Below are 16,163 nucleotides of genomic sequence, written 5' to 3'. Positions count from 1 at the left end.
CAGAGGACCCTTGCAATCAGCAGAGAAAGGGAATTTTTAATCCATCAGTCCGAGTTGCCATTTCAACACAGAAATAGACAACTTGTACAATTTTATGATCTAACATTTGTAATTGCTAACTATTACAAGCGTGAAAAGGTCAGGGGCTAGGAGGGTCTTGTTGCAGTTACACACACAATTAACCGGGGGAAGAATCTTAGCAGGAACAGGCAGAGATTGGTCAGTGATACGACTTACCGAGAATGTTTGTGGGCATGCCCAGCAGTGTGTGCATGAAGTCATGTACTTCACGGTAACGCTGAATCACATAGGCAAGTTCCTCATCATCAACAAACTTCACAGGCATCCGGCTGTCAGGAGTGACTTTCTGTAAAGCAAGGAGGAACAGCTGTGTGATGACACTTCACTGAGGAGGAAGCAGACCAGTGAGCTGTTAATCTGGTAAACATCAACTTGGTGGAGGAAGAGGCAGAAGCCAATGTGTCTTCCACGTGGGTTTATTCACAATAGCCAGTTCAGGGTCAGTGCAGCGTACTGTTCCCATCCAGGCAGTCACCCAAAGCAGGCGGCAGCTGGCTCTTACACTGTCATACAGCACAGAAGCAAACCCTTTGGTGCATCCATCCACACAGACCATAATCCCACACTAAACTAGTCTCACTCTGCCCATATTCTTCCACACATTTCTTATTCACGTACTTATCCAAACGTCTTTTAAACGGTGTAACTTCCTGCATCTGCAACCCCCCTGTGGAAGTTCATTCCACACACAAACCACTCTGGTGTAAAACATTGCCCCAATGTCTGTTTTAAATTTTTCTCCTCTCATCTTCAAAATGTGGGCGGCATGGTGGCACAGCGCCAGAGACCCGGGTTCAATTCCCACCTCAGGCGACTGACTGTGTGGAGTTTGCACGTTCTCCTCGTGTCTGGGTGGGTTTCCTCCGGGTGCTCCGGTTTCCTCCCACAGTCCAAAGATGTGCAGGTTCGGTGAATTGGCCATGCTAAATTGCCCGTAGTTTTAGGTGAAGGGGTAAATGTAGGGGTATGGGTGGGTTGCGCTTCAGCGGGTCGGTGTGGACTTGTTGGGCCGAAGGGCCTGTTTCCACACTAAGTAATCTAATCTAATCTAATTCTAATTCTAATTCAATGTCCCCTGGTTTTGAAATCCTCCACCTTGGGAAAAAGACACCTGCCATTTAACTTACCTGTACTTATTTCTGTATCATCCGGTTCACCTCTGCAGCAGGTGGGCTTGAAGCTGGGTCGCTCTGGCTCAGAGGTAGAGACACTATCACTGTAGCCCCAAATCTAAACAGGACTAGCTGCCATGGTGGGATTTGAACCTGTCTCCCCACACCATCAGGCTTGCTTCTGGATTTCTAGTCCAGTGATGTTACGATTTAACTCCACCACCTTCCCCAAACTGGTTTTAATACTCTTGACTAAATCAAACGAACTCATTAACTAGTTAACTATAGAGCCATCTTTAAAGAGAAAGTCTGTTTATGCTCTTAAACTAAAGCCCGTTATAAAAGATTTAATAGCAGAGCATTTGTGGAAAACAGGGTCAGCACGGATTTATGACAGGGAAATCTGCCTGAACAACTGACTGAAATTTTACAAGGATCTAAATAGTGGAGCTGATGCGGGAAATCAATGGAATATCGCTTACTTGGACTTTCAGCAAAATCCCATGTAACAGATTAGCATGAATGCCATGGGATTGGGGTATTGTACTGATACGGACAGAATAGGAATAAATGAGTCTTTCTCAGAGTGGCAGCCAGTACCACAGGTCTGCAGCTGTTCACAATCTGTATTAATGATTTAGATCAGAGAACTAACACGTACAGACAACACAACTCTGGGAGAGCTGTGAGGAAGGTGCACAGATTCTTCAGTGTAATTTGGACAAGTTGAGTGAGTGGGCAGATGCTTGGCAGATGAAATATAAGGAGGTATAAAAAACAGGAAGGCAGATTATCGATTGAACAGCAATTGTTTGGAAAGGCTGGGGAGTGCAATGAGGGTGTCTTTGTACACCAATCACAGAGACAGCATGTAGATTCGGCACGTGAAGAAAGCAAATGGTTATGTTGGCCTTCATCGCGAGAGGATTCCAGTAAAGAAACAGGGATACCCTGCCGTAGTGAAACAGGACGCTTGGGGAGACCAGATTGTGTTCAGTTTTGAGTCTTATCTGAGAAATGATGTTCTTGCTAAACAGCGAATGCAACAAAGGTTTTACCAGGCAGTTTCCTGGGATGGCAGGACTTACATATAAAAAAAGACTGAATCGATTAGGACGACACTCACTAACAGGACTAGACAGGGGAGATGCAGAATAGACGTTCCTGGTGGGTCCTGGAATAGGGTTCACAGACTAAGATATGGGGTCGACCATTTCAGACTGAGATGAGGAGAACTGTTTTCACCCAGACAGTGGGGAGCCGCTGGAATTGTCTGCCACAGGAACTGGTTGAGGCCAAAACATTGAAAGGTTTCAAGACAGAGTTAGATATAGCTCTTGGAGTTAAAGGGATCAAAGGGTTTGTGGAAAAACTGGGAACAGGATACGGAGTTGGACAATCAGCAACGATCATAGTGAATGGCAAGGTAGGTATAAAGGGCCAAATGGCCTTCTGCAATCATTATTATCTATGTTTTTAATAAACCAAATTAATAAGCAATACCCCATTAAAGAGAAATTGCCAGTTTATACTAAATTTAATGACTAATAAAACCAAATTACAAGGTAACACATAAAGGGATTAAAAAAACAAAATGTTCAAATTTCAAAATTTACATTAATGTATCACTATAGGTGGGAATACAGCAGCCACCCCCTGGTAGTGCCCACTGGTGACCTCAATCGTCCTGATCAACACCACATCCTCCCTCTCTAGGTGGGAATGTACCGAGGCAGGCAGTCACCTCAAATGACCTGGTTCTTTTAATCAGCCTGTTCAGGGATGTTCTGAAACTTGACTCAGGCCTTCTGGCTCAGAGGCACGGACACTACCAATGCAACACAACAGGCCTCCTTGTTGTTTTAATCAGCCTGCCTACAGATACAAGGTAGGTGGGACTTGAACCCAGCACCTCTGGAATAAGGTCGAGACTGTGGAGCTGGAAAAGGTCAGACAGCATCCGAGGAGCAGGAGAATCGACGTTTCAGGCATAAGCTCTTCATCAGGAATGAGGCTTGTGGGGCGGGGGGAATGAGAGGTAAATGGGAGGGTGTGGGGTTGGGGGAAGGTAGCTGGGAATGTGATAGGTAGTTGAAGGTGGAGGAGATGATGATAGGTCCGAGTGGATAGATGAGAAGGACGATAGACAGGCCCAGAGGGCGGTGCCGAGTTGGAGGCTTGGGACTGGCATTCTTCCTCCAGGTATCGGGTGGTCAGAGGGACCTGCATGCCCTTGGCAGAGTGGGGTTGGTTGGTGCAGAGATATTCTCTGAAACGGTCCTTGGACAGAGGTGAGAGGCGTGGTGTGGGCACAGTTTTGCACTTCCTTCAGTGGCTGGGGAAGGTGCCGGGAGTGGAGTATGGGCTGGTGGGGGGTGTGGACCTGACGAGGGAGTCGCGGAGGGAATGGTCTCTCTGGAACGCTGATAGGGATGGGGAGGGAAAGATATCTCTGGGTGGTGGGGTCTGTTCGTAGGTGGTGGAAGTGGCAGAGGATGATGCAATGTATGTGGAGATTGATGGGGTGGAAGGTGAGGACCAGGGGCATTTCTGTCCTTGTTGCATTGGGAGGGAAGAAGTGGGGTTCCAGGGCGGTGTGCGGGAAGTGGAGGAGATGCGGTGGAGGGCATCGTCGACCATGTGGGAAGGGAAATCTACCTATTGCACTTCTCCCTCACCTTCATCTACCTACTGTAGCACCAACCAACCCCAGCGCCCCATGGCCAAACACTTCAACTCCCCCTCGCACTCCGCCAAGGACATGCAGGTCCTGGGGCTTGTCCATTGCCAAGCCCTTACCACCTGGCGCCTGGAAGAATAATGGCTCATATTCCACCTCGGGACCCTGCAACCACACAGGATCACCAGTTTCCTCATTCCGCGCCGCCGCCCTCCTGACCTGTCCATCATTTTTCCCATCTACCTGCTCCACCCTCCTCCCCGACTTATCACGTTCTCCCCCACCTTCATCTACCTATCACATTCCCAGCTACCTTCCCCCCAGCCCCATCCTCCTCCCATTTATCTCTTGGCCCCTTGGCCCACAAGCCTCATTCCTGATGAAGGGTTTATGCCCGAAACGTTGACTCTCCTGCTCCTCGGATGCTGCCTGACCTGCTGCACTTTTCCTGCACCACACTCTCAACTCTGAATCTCCAGCATCTGCAGTCCTCACTTTCTACCTCTTCATTAAAGGCAGGGACTCTACCGTTGCACAAGAGGTTCTTATAAAAGGAGCCTCATCTTTCCCCAGTTATCCCTGGTATTAGCTGCTCTTAATATAACTAGAGCATGGACATCCATGTAAAGGACAGCACAGCACAACAGGAGTACACTGCCTCCAGCCATACTAGTCTGAAATAAAATACTCAGTCTGGCCTGACCTTGGCTAAGCAGCCTCAGGCCTACTTGGTACTTCAACGCGAGACCCATGGGAATACCAGCTGCAATTGGGGCCCTCTTACGGCACAGTACTAGTGTCCCTATCCCTCGATCAGGAGTTACACCTGCTCCAGAGGTGTGTAATAACATCTCTGAACAGGTTTATTAGAAAAATAAATTAATTAAAAAAGAAACAGGAGTAAGTGAGTCCACACTATGCTGTGTATGAGGGAGGGCACTCCTACCTGTCATATTCACTCAACATTTAAGCCTACTCAGTGACTTAGCGCCAGGCCTCTGCAGTTGTTTCACATCCCTTATTACCTTTGTTTAACAAAATTGTATAAATATCAGATCTAAATATTATTTAGCCAAGTTAAGGAACCCTTTAGGTCTATAATTTAAATCTTAATTTCTAGGCTATCTTCCCAGTCTCAGACACCTCAACTTGCAGAAGCCGTGTATATCCACATTATCAATTAGCCTTAAATTATTCTAAATCACCCCATAACTTTCTAAATTCCACGAAATACAATCCTCGTTTATAGAATCTCCCCTCACAATTCAACTCTTGGTTAACATCCTTGTAAACCTACAAGGCACTCTCATTAATGTCACCCAGGCTCACCAATGCCCTTTCGGGAAGGAAACTGCCATCCCCATCTGGTCTGGCCCACAAGTGACCTCAGACCCATAGCAACGTGGTTCACTCTTGCCTGCCCTCTAGACAATAAATGCTGAGCTGGCTGTGTTGAATCGTTACAACTCAGGAATTCAATAAGCAGCTTCTGGTACTGAACTGCCTCAGCAGACCACTGCAGCAGGGGCTTTAAAATGCACTCAGTCTGCTTCCACCCTAGCAGAGGACAAAGGAGTTGGTCAGGTCCCACCTTCCTCAGTGTAATACAGCCTGACTGCCGGGAACGGAGTGACAGTGACGGAAATCATCTTCAAACTGACTCCTCATCACTTCCATTACTTTACACGGATCAAAGTCAGATCTCTGGGCTCTGTAACAGTCCCCATTTTATCCTATTTGATTTGATCAACAAATTATCCTTCCCCTGTTAACCTCCATTAATTCCACACTAATCTCAGTTTCTCAGAGCTGTCCCAGATAAATACCAGATATTGCTCAGTCTCTCTCAGCACTCCCACATAAATCCCATCACTACCCCAGTCTATGTCAGCACTCACAGATAAATCCCAGCACCTTCCCCATTCCCAGATAAATCCCAACTCCTCCCCAATCTCTCTCAGTACCCTCCAGATAAACCCCAGCACTTGCCTCGTCTCTGTCAGCACTCCCAGATAAATCTCAGCTCTTTCCCAGTCGGTCAGTACTCCCATGAAAATTCTCAGCTACCAAATAAATTGCATCACTTCCCCAGTCTCCCTCAGCACTCACCCAGATAAATCCCAGCCCCTCTGAGCACTCCCAGATAATTCCCAACCTTTCCCCAGTCTCTCAACACTCTCATATAATTCCCAGTACTTTCTCAGTTTCTCTCAGCACTCCTTTACGTAACCCAGCTAGTCCAGCCAATTTATTGATTCTTAAATCTTGTCAAGCTCTCCAGAGTTTACTTCTCAGTGTGAGGTGTGTGAAGAGGGTGGGGAGGGAGGTTGGTTCCTCTGATCTGTGCTGGAAAATATATTAATTGACCTGTGCTCATTGTCACTTTCAGGTCTGTTCACACCTTGGAACAGTCTAATCTCTGGCTGCAAATGAAGTTGTTAAAGAATGCTTGACTGAAGGATATGACTCTCTACTTCTGCTTTATTCAGCCAGCTCTCTATCACTGTCGGAGGGTCGGCGCTGAGGGACTCCTTGTCTCGTCTCTTGGGTGACTGACTATGATCCACGAATCATTTCAGAAAGATCTATGGGAGATTCCCAGTCGTTTTCTGATGTTGGGCTAGTAGCACTAAAACAGACACTGCTCATTATTAAACTGCTGCTTGTGGGATCTTGCCATGTATAAATTAGCTGCTGTAAGGCCACACTTCATTGGCTGTTAAGATGTTTGCACCTTCAATGTTGCGGTCAAAACACAAGACTTCCTTTCCTCTCGGTAATTCGACTTGTTTTAGTCGGGATGACTCTACAGGGGACTTGTTGGGGAGCCTGAGCCCTGATACCTCACTATGTAACTATTCTCCCTCCACATGGCAGCCATTAGGTGGAGGATCAGCTTCAGAAAGTGCTGTCTGAGAAACAATCCGAAAAACACGGTCACCTCCTTGTCCAGGATTACCTTTGCCCACCAGACTTTTCCAGTTGATATAAAAGTTATAATCTCCCATGATCTTTGAACATAGAACATTACAGCGCAGTACAGGCCCTTCGGCCCTCGATGTTGCGCCGACCTGTCATACCAATCTGAAGCCCATCTAACCTACACTATTCCATGTACGTCCATATGCTTGTCCAATGACGACTTAAATGTACTTAAAGTTGGCAAATCTACTACCGTTGCAGGCAAAGCATTCCATACCCTTACTACTCTTTTGAGTAAAGAAACTACCTCTGACATCTGTCCTATATCTATCACCCCTCAATTTAAAGCTATGCCCCCTCGTGCTCGCCGTCACCATACTTGGAAAAAGGCTCTCTCTGTCCACCCTATCTAACACTCTGATTATCTTATAGGTCTCTATTAAGAACCTTCTTCTCTCCAACGAAAACAGCCTCAAGTCCCTCAGCCTTTCCTCGTAAGACCTTCCCTCCGTACCAGGCAACATCCTAGTAAATCTCCTCTGCACCCTTTCCAAAGCTTCCACATCCTTCTTATAATGTGGTGACCAGAACTGTACACAATATTCCAAGTGCAGCCGCACTAGAGTCTTGTACAGCTGCAGCATAACCCCACTGTTCTGGAACTCGATCCCTCTATTAATAAAAGCCAAAACACTGTATGCCTTCTTAACAACCCTGTCAACCTGGGTGGCAACTTTCAAGGATCTGTGTACCTGGACACCGAGATCTCTCTGCTCATCTACACTACCAAGAATCTTACCATTAGCCCAGTACTTTGCATTCCAGTTACTCCGACCAAAGTGAATCACCTCACACTTGTCCACATTAAACTCCATCTGCCACCTCTCAGCCCAGCTCTGCAGCTTATCGATGTCTCTCTGTAACCTACAACATCCTTCGTCACTATCCACAACTCCACCGACCTTCGTGTCGTCTGCAAATTTACTAACCCACCCTTCTACGTCATTATCCAGGTCATTTATAAAAATGACGAACAGCAGTGGACCCACCCAACACTGACCCTTGCGGTACACCGCTAGTAACTGGACTCCAGGATGAACATTTCCCATCAACCACCACCCTCTGTCTTCTTTCAGCAAGTCAATTACTGATCCAAACTGCTATATCTCCCACAATCCCATTCCTCCCCATTTTGTACAATAGCCTACTGTGGGGAACCTTATTGAACGCCTTGCTGAAATCCAAATACACCACATCAACTGGTTTACTCTCATCTACCTGTTTGGTCACCTTCTCAAAGAACTCAATAAGGTTTGTGAGGCTCGACCTACCCTTCACAAAACCGTGCTGACAAAGGCTTGGCAATCTCCTCCCTGGCTTCCCAGAGGATCCTGGGATAAATCCCATCCGGCCCAGGGGACCTATCTATTTTCACACTCGGCAGGATTTCTAATACCTCTTCCTTGTGAACCTCAATCCCAACTAGTCTAGTAGCCTGTATCTCAGTATTCTCCTCGACAACATTGTCGTTTTTTAGAGTGAATACTGTCGAAAAATATTCATTTAGTGCTTCCCCTATCTCCTCTGACTCCACACACAACTTCCCACCACTATCCTTTGCCTGGCTTTACTGACAACCTCTTGTTAATTCTTCCTTGATACCCTTTGCTCCTACAGGTTGTTCTCCTATAATGCGTGTTTTGTCAATGCAATTTGGTTGTAACGTGATTGGTGAATTGGAGAATGATTTTTTTAAAACTGAACTCCTGCTGGCTATTATGCAATTCCATCCCTGGTTACTTTAAGTCCACTCAAGGTGTTTACTTCAGGTCAAGCAAAAGAGGTTGGATGACAGGGCAAATTCTTCCTGACCTTATTGTTGATGTTTTTGAGGATGTTTCGAAATTGTTGCAGGAGGAAATGTCTGTGTTTCAAGATTCTCCTCATTCTGGACAATGCACCAAGCCATCCTCCCACCATTGGTGAACTTCCTGAAAACATCAAAGTGCTATTTCTACCTCCGAACACAACCTCTCTCATTCAACCCATGTACCAGGATGCAATAGCAGCTTTTAAAGCTTATTATTTAAGGCGCACAGTCAGGAAGTTGATTGCAGCTACTAAGGGAGCTAATGAGAACAGTGTTCTTCAATTTTGGAAGAGCTCTAACATTAAGAATGCTATTAACGTCATTGAGGCGGCCTGGGATGATGTCAGTAAGGCCTACTTGCATGCAATTTGGTGGAAGCTTCTCCCAGATTTTCTTCATGATTTTAAAGGCGTTGAACCATCAGAGGAGCTTCCAACAATCAAAGAACATTGTGTCACTGTTGCAAAGCAAGCTGGATTTGTACAAGTTGAGACTGATCTACAACAACTTGTTGCTGCAGGGGGAATTGAAGCTCAAGATGAAGATCAAGTAGGCCAGGATGCAGCACCACGAGAAATTTCCACTTCTGTTTGTCTTTTATCTTGAGGGAAGTTGAGAAGCAGTTGCAGCTCTTAGAAGACAATGAAGAGTGCAGCAGGATAGCAGTTCCTGGCAGAATGTCTTACACCCTATGAACAGCTTCTTCATGAAAGAAGAAAGATGCAAAGCAGCAAACACTGGTTCCCTTTTTTTAAGCCAACCTGCAAGAAACAGTCTTGAGGACAGTAAACCACAGCCATCCACCTCTGCACTAAATATTTTCTTTTGTCATAACCCTGAATCCAGAACTGCACCTGAAAGTAATGATGATAATAACCCTCAGCCCCTGTCTTAATACAGTACTGTAACTCAGCAAACTCAAACCCCTTAAACCCTTACAATAAATTTAATATTATTTCATTAAAATATATGCTATTAATATTTACTTAGACTGTGCTATCATTTGTGTTTGGCTAACTACTATTTTTGGTTTGATTTTTACTGATATGGTTAGGGGTTGACCCACCAAAACTGTTTTTCCCATAGGCCCTGTTATTTCTATTGCGTGATTTTCTATAACACGAGGTTGCTCGAGAATACAACGACTGCGTTATACGAGAACAGACTGTAAATGATTAGGGGACCTATACAGAACAACCTTAGTTATCCAAACATCAATTATCTGAATTTCGGATTACCCAAAGAAGACCTCAAGGTCCTGTAAAACTGTCATATCAAAGAGGTGTCACTGACACTGGGGATACCATTAACAAAGCTATCAACGTTTGCACCTTTTCATGAAGCGATACCACGGGGGCGGTAAGAGCAGTTTGGGGCTGAGAGGAGCGACAGATATACAATAATACTAATCATATTCACCTCGGTTGCTATTGTTGTGAGCAGTTATTGGTGGGTAACAGTCGCCAGGACGACAGCGCTTTATTCAGAAGGTAACAGTTGCTATAACTGAAGCCACTGCTGCCTGCTCCCACACACTCTAAGGTGTACAGGACTGAAATGACTGGACAAGCAATAACCTTCAGTGAGACTCTCCCCATCTTTTTGGAAAGGCCATGTAGATTGCAGAGACTTGATATCTGGAGCGTCGGAGGCTGAGGGGGGACCTTATAGAGGTTTACAAAATTATGAGGGGCATGGATAGGATAAATAGACAGTCATTTCCCTGGGGTTGGGGGAGTCCAGATCTAGAGGACATTGGTTTAGGGTGACAGGGGAAAGATATGAGAGAGACCTAAGGGGCAACTTTTTCATGCAGAGGGTGGTACGTGTATGGAATGAGCTGCCAGAGGAAGTGGTGGAGGCGAGTACAATTGCAACATTTAAGAGGCATCTGGATGGGTATATGAATAGGAAGGGTTTGGAGGGATATGGGCTGGGTGCTGGCAGGTGGGACTAGATTGGGTTGGATATCTGGTCGGCATGGACGGGTTGGACCGAAGGGTCTGTTTCTGTGCTGTACATCTCTATGACTATTTTGAAAAATGAAAGCTCATTGAATAGGGGAAAACATATAGACTGGCATAAACAGGTCAGTTTCATTTTGGCAAGATGTAACAAATGAGTAGTGTGGCACAAGGGTCAGTACAGAAGCCTCACATTTTTATAATTTATATAAATGACGTAAAGATCCCTATGGTACGGTAGTGAAATTTGCAAATGACACAAAGATAGTTAGTTGTGAAGAGGACAGGAGGAGGCTGAGGGGTGGCGATGAGAGGGCAGATGTCTGGTAGATACTGCATAATGTGGAAAAAGGTTTATTATGGCAGGAAGAATAAAGAAGCACATTATCTAAATGATGAGAGATTGTAGAGGTCTAAGATGTAGAGAGATCTCAATGCCATAGCACATGAACCTAAGGGTATAGTAAATAATCAGGAAAGATACTAGAATGTTATTATTTATTATGAGAGGAATTAAATGTTAAAGTCAGGAGGTTCTGGCTTTATTGTACAGGGCAGTAGTGAGGCCAAAACCAGACCAAAACCTCCTTGCTTTAAGGAAGATTGTAGTTGGAAGCAATTCAGAGAGGGTTCACCGACCGATAACTGGGCTGAGCTGTCACGAGGAAACAATGGACAGACTAGATTTGCATCAGCTGTAGTTTAGAGGAGGCAACTTCATTAAAACAAGTGGTCTTGACAGGGTAGATGTGGAGAGGACTCTTCTTGCGGGAGAATCTAGAATTGGATCCACTGTCAAACACTAAGCCATTGCATATTTAAGAGGGAGATGAACAGAATATTTTTCTCACAGGGGTTTAGGAGTCTTTGGAACAGACTTGAGAGGGGCAGCAGAATCTTAAGGGTGCAAGTGGATAGCATCTTGATAAACAATGGGGGGGGGGGGGGGGGGGGGGGGGGGCGGACAGGTGGGCAGAAATGTGGAATAATTGGCTCAGCCATGAGAGCAGACGAGAGGGGCCACCCTATGTGTGAATGTAAAGACAGTTATCATGCACAAGTGGCTGACTGCCTGCTATAGGATACTGCGGGTCTCTCTCATTTTACCCGGTTACAATCAGGAAAGTACCACTCACATTAACATCAAGGAAACGGACGTACTCTCTGCCAAATGTGCCATCAGGTAACTCTCTCAGGCTGACCAAATCCAAGGTAGACGTGCTGATCCGAGGTCTCTCCCTAGAAACAAGGACCCCAGGGACAGTGAACTCCTCACCTTGGGAATGCAGTGAATGGTGAAAATGAACCCTGCCTCCTCTCCCCTCAATCACTTCTTAATCAGTAAGACTTTAATCAACTCCCGCTGCTCTCTACAAGACACCAGTCTGCTGTCAAACACGTTCTCTCGCCAGTCTATGATAAAAGCCACAATTAACCATCTCTCATTGCTTCAATGAATTTAAAACCATGGGACCCTGTCTCCTTCTCCACGTACTGGCTTAAACACCCAAACTTCCTGTCTCCTTCTCCACGTACTGGCTTAAACACCCAAACTTCCTGTCTCCTTCTCCACGTACTGGCTTAAACACCCAAACTTCCTGTCTCCTTCTCCACATACTGGCTTAAACACCCAAACTTCTTGTCACAGGTACACAGCTTCGTAACGTGCCTTATTTTTTTCTCACTATCCCTCACTGCCAAACTCCCCACGCTGTGGTGGTGAGCTTCTTCTTGAACAGCTGGAGGTAAACCCCCAATGCCCTTAGGGAGAGAATTCCAGGAGTTTGACCCCAGTGAGTGAAGGAATAGCGATATATTTCCGACTCAGGATGGCTGAATGGCTTGAAGGGGACCTTGCAGGGAATGGTTCCATCCATCTGCTGCCCTTGTCCTTTGAGGTAGGCAGCACCTTCCAAACTCATGACTAAGGATCTTGTCAATAGGACACACTGCTGCTACTGAGCATCAGTGGTGGAGAAAGTGGATGCTTGTGGATGTAGTGCTGGCTGTTTTGTCCTGGATGCTGACAAGCTTCTTGAATGTTGTTGGAGCTGCACCCATCCAGGTAAGTGGACAGAATTCTATCATACTCCTGACTTGAGCCTTGTAGATGGACAGGCTTTAGTAAGACAGGATGTGAGTTACTTCCAGTTGGACTCCTAGCCTCTGATCTGGTTTTGCAGCCACTGCATTTATTTATTTTATTCATTCATGAGATGTGTGTGTCACTGTCCCGGCCAGCATTTATTGCCCAGAGGACAGTTAAGAGTCAACCACATTGCTGTGGGTCTAGAGTCACATGTTGGTCAAACCAGGCAAGGATGGCAGTTTCTTTCCCTAAAAAAACGTGAGTGAATCAGATGAGTTTCATGGTCATCATTAGACTCTTAATTCCACATTTTTGTTGAATTCAAATTTCACCATCTGCTGTGGCAGGATTCAAACCCAGGTCCCCAGAGCATGAGCTGAGTTTCTGGATTAATAGGCTAGCGATAGTACCACAACGCCATCGCCTCCTCCGCTTATATGACTATTCCAGTTGAGGGTCTGGTCAATGGTAATCCCCAGGATGTTGATCGTGGGGGATTCAGTAATGGTCATGCCATTAAATGTCAAGGGCCATGGTTAGATTCTTGCTGGAGATGGTCATTGCCTGATGTGTGAGGCACGAACATTACTTGCCACTTGTCAGCCCAAGCCTGGATTTGTCCAGGTCTTATTGCACTTGGACATGGCCTGCTTCAGGATCTGAGGAGTTGTGCGTGGTGTTAAACATTGCGCAATCAGCAGCAAACATTCCCACTCCCGACCTTATGATGGAGAGAAGGTCATTGATGGAACAGCCGAAGATGGTTGGACCAAGGACACTACCCTGAGGACCTCCTGCAGAGATGTCCTGGAGCTGAGATCACTAACTTCCAACAGCCACTTCTGCCTGCCTGCCAGATATGACTCCGACCGACCCTTAATCCCGACTCCAGTTTAGCTAAGGCTCCTTGACACCACATTCGGTCAAATATGGCCCTGATGTCAAGAGCTACCACTCACCTTCAGCTCTTTTGCCCATGTTTGAACCAAGGCTGTGATGAGGTCAGGAGCTGGGTGGACCTGACTGAACTGAAACTGAGCATCAGTGAGCAGGCTGTTCCCTTATAAGTGCCACTTGGTAGCATTATCAACAACCTATTGGTAGTTACTGACAATCAAGAGTAGACTGATGGGATGGCATTTAATTCATCCTATTATTTGTAATGATCCACATTGTCAGGTAGATAATAATGTTGTGGTTGAACTGAATCAGCTTGGCTAGGGACACAGCAAGTTCTGAAGCACAATTCTTCAGTGCTATTGCCGAAATGTTGATAGGGCCAACAGCCTTTGCCTCCATTCATTTCTTGTTGTCACGTGGAGTGAATTGGATCGGCTGAAAATTGGTACGAGAGATGATGGGAATCACCGGGGGAGGCTGGGATGGATCATCCACTTGGTACATCTGGCTGACAATTGTTGCAAATGCTTTAGCCTTATCTTTTGCACTGTTGTGTTGGGTTGCTGCCTCACTGAGGTTTGGGATATATTGCACCATTTACAACTGAATGTAGCAGGACTGCAGAGCTTAGATCTGAACCATTGTTATCACTTAGCTCTGTCAATCACTTACTGCTTATGCAAGTTGCTTCACCTGAAACCCGTCACTTTCAGGTATTTTAATGCTGTTCCTGGCATTGTGCACTCTCCACTGAACTAGGGTTGATCCCTGGCTAGGTGGTAATGGTAGAGTGGGGGATATTGCTGTGGGTCTGAAGCACATGTAAGCCAGACTGGGTAAGGATGACAGATTTCCTTCCCTGGAGAACATTAGAGAACCTGACAGGTTTTTCAGACAATCATATATTTGTCACCATTGGACTGACATTTAATTCTAGATTGCATTAATTTCAAATTTCATCTGCCATGATAGGACTTTGAACCAATGTTGAAAACCATGAGCCACCATCAGTCTACTCTTGATTGTCAGTAAACTAACAATAGGTTGTTGATAATGCTACCAAGTGGCACTTATAAGGGAAAAGCCTACTCACTGATGCTCAGTTTCAGTTCAGTCAGATCCACCCAGCTCCTGACCTTATCACAGCCTTGGTTCAAACATGGACAAACACTATTACTGGGCCAGTGACATTACCCAGTCCATTGCCTCCTCCAGTGATCCACCCCCTAGCCGCTGCGCCGCTGCCCATATCATCATGCCTTCTGGTCCTGTATTCCCAGCATCTTCTGCCTTTAATTTGATCTTTTATGAAGTAAAAACTAAAGTAACTGGTTCCTTTTAACGGTTATCATCACCTCTCCTCCAGTATAAACATTGCAACTGCACTTACTGCAGAATCTGGAATCCCTCAGGATGGTTCTGCATCCTGTCTCGCAGCTTTCGGATTGCCAGCAGCCCTGTTGTTTCTCCCAGTACAGCCACCATATCTGCAACAAAAAGAGAACAGATCAAATTTGAGTCACACTCCCTCATAATAAACTGGCTTCACATCATGTATCCTACATAATTCAACTACAAGGCGGCAATCCTTTCAGCTAAGTCCAACTCCAGGGCCTGAATACGAGAACACAGGCTGACAGTCCAGCAAATCTTCACCCATTAAAGTGAATCCAGTCTGATCCTCCCCGGTGACCCCAGTATGAGCCTAAGCCTACCCAGAGACTTTAGTGTGACCCTGTCACTCTGCTGCGATGCTGAAATCACACCGGGAGGAGAAAGTGAGGTCTGCAGATGCTGGAGATCAGAGATGGAAATGTGTTGCTGGAAAAGCGCAGCAGGTCAGGCAGCATCCAGGGAACAGGAGAATCGACGTTTCGGGCGTAAGCCCTTCTTCAGGGCTTATCACACCCCCTTGCAATGTGTAACCCCCTCCCGCGGTGACCCCGGACCCCCTCCCTCCAGGTGAATCTCCCCACCCCCCCCCAGTTTGGCCCTGACGAGTCTCGGTGAATCCAGGATCATTCTGACCCTCCCCAGTGGATCTGGTGACCGTGACCGTGACCGTCTCCAGGGTGACTCCAGCGGCCCCCTGGGGTGGGGGTGACGGACGGACGGGGGGGGGGAGGGGGGGGTGTCACTGGGATCTTACCGTGCCGGTACGGGTTGTATAGAGCCATCAAGGCGGATCCTGAGGCCAGCAGCAGTTTCTGGAGCCGGCTGCTGGGGATGTGGCTCCGATAGCGGCGGCTGTGCTCGGCCTCCGCACTCGCCCCCTCCCCGAGACCTGCAAAGACACAAACCGGGTGAGAGCGGCCCTCGGTCCCGCCGCCGCCCCCGGCCCCCGGCCCCCGGCCCCGGCCCCCGGCCCGGGATCACTTACCGGCTGAGACCGTGGCTGCAGGCCGCACGGAGCCTGCCCCCAGCCTCGGGCCCGGGCTGAGCCTCCCGCCGCGGCCTGACAGCCCGTGCAGGCCCCGACTGAGAGTCAGGGTCAGGCCCTGGACCCCGCTCCTCAGCACCGTCCCCATGACAGACCCACAACCGG

The 16,163-nt window shown here is 46.9% G+C and overlaps 1 protein-coding gene across 2 annotated transcripts in view; it reads right to left on the bottom strand.

Annotated features, from left to right (window-relative positions):
* The window catches only part of coq4 (coenzyme Q4 homolog (S. cerevisiae)), an 18,486-nt gene extending 2,323 nt beyond the window's left edge, over positions 1-16,163 (bottom strand). The window contains exons 1-5 of one of the 2 annotated variants that reach the window (XM_043719812.2): positions 15,999-16,161; positions 15,768-15,902; positions 15,009-15,105; positions 11,766-11,868; positions 238-367 (exon numbers count right to left, since the gene is read on the bottom strand). In XM_043719812.2, the coding sequence (XP_043575747.2) occupies positions 238-367; positions 11,766-11,868; positions 15,009-15,105; positions 15,768-15,902; positions 15,999-16,146 (613 nt within the window). In that variant the 5' untranslated portion in view covers positions 16,147-16,161. Of the gene's footprint in view, positions 1-237; positions 368-11,765; positions 11,869-15,008; positions 15,106-15,767; positions 15,903-15,998 lie in introns of both variants that reach the window. The other variant, XM_043719813.2, reaches the window with a different exon arrangement.

Source organism: Chiloscyllium plagiosum, unplaced genomic scaffold (genome assembly GCF_037043375.1).
Source record: "Chiloscyllium plagiosum isolate Xiang-an unplaced genomic scaffold, Cpla_swu_hap1 HiC_scaffold_21, whole genome shotgun sequence".
Classification (NCBI taxonomy): Eukaryota; Metazoa; Chordata; class Chondrichthyes; order Orectolobiformes; family Hemiscylliidae; genus Chiloscyllium; species Chiloscyllium plagiosum.
Note: the sequence above shows the minus strand (reverse complement) of the source record. Positions and strands in the feature narration are given on the sequence as shown.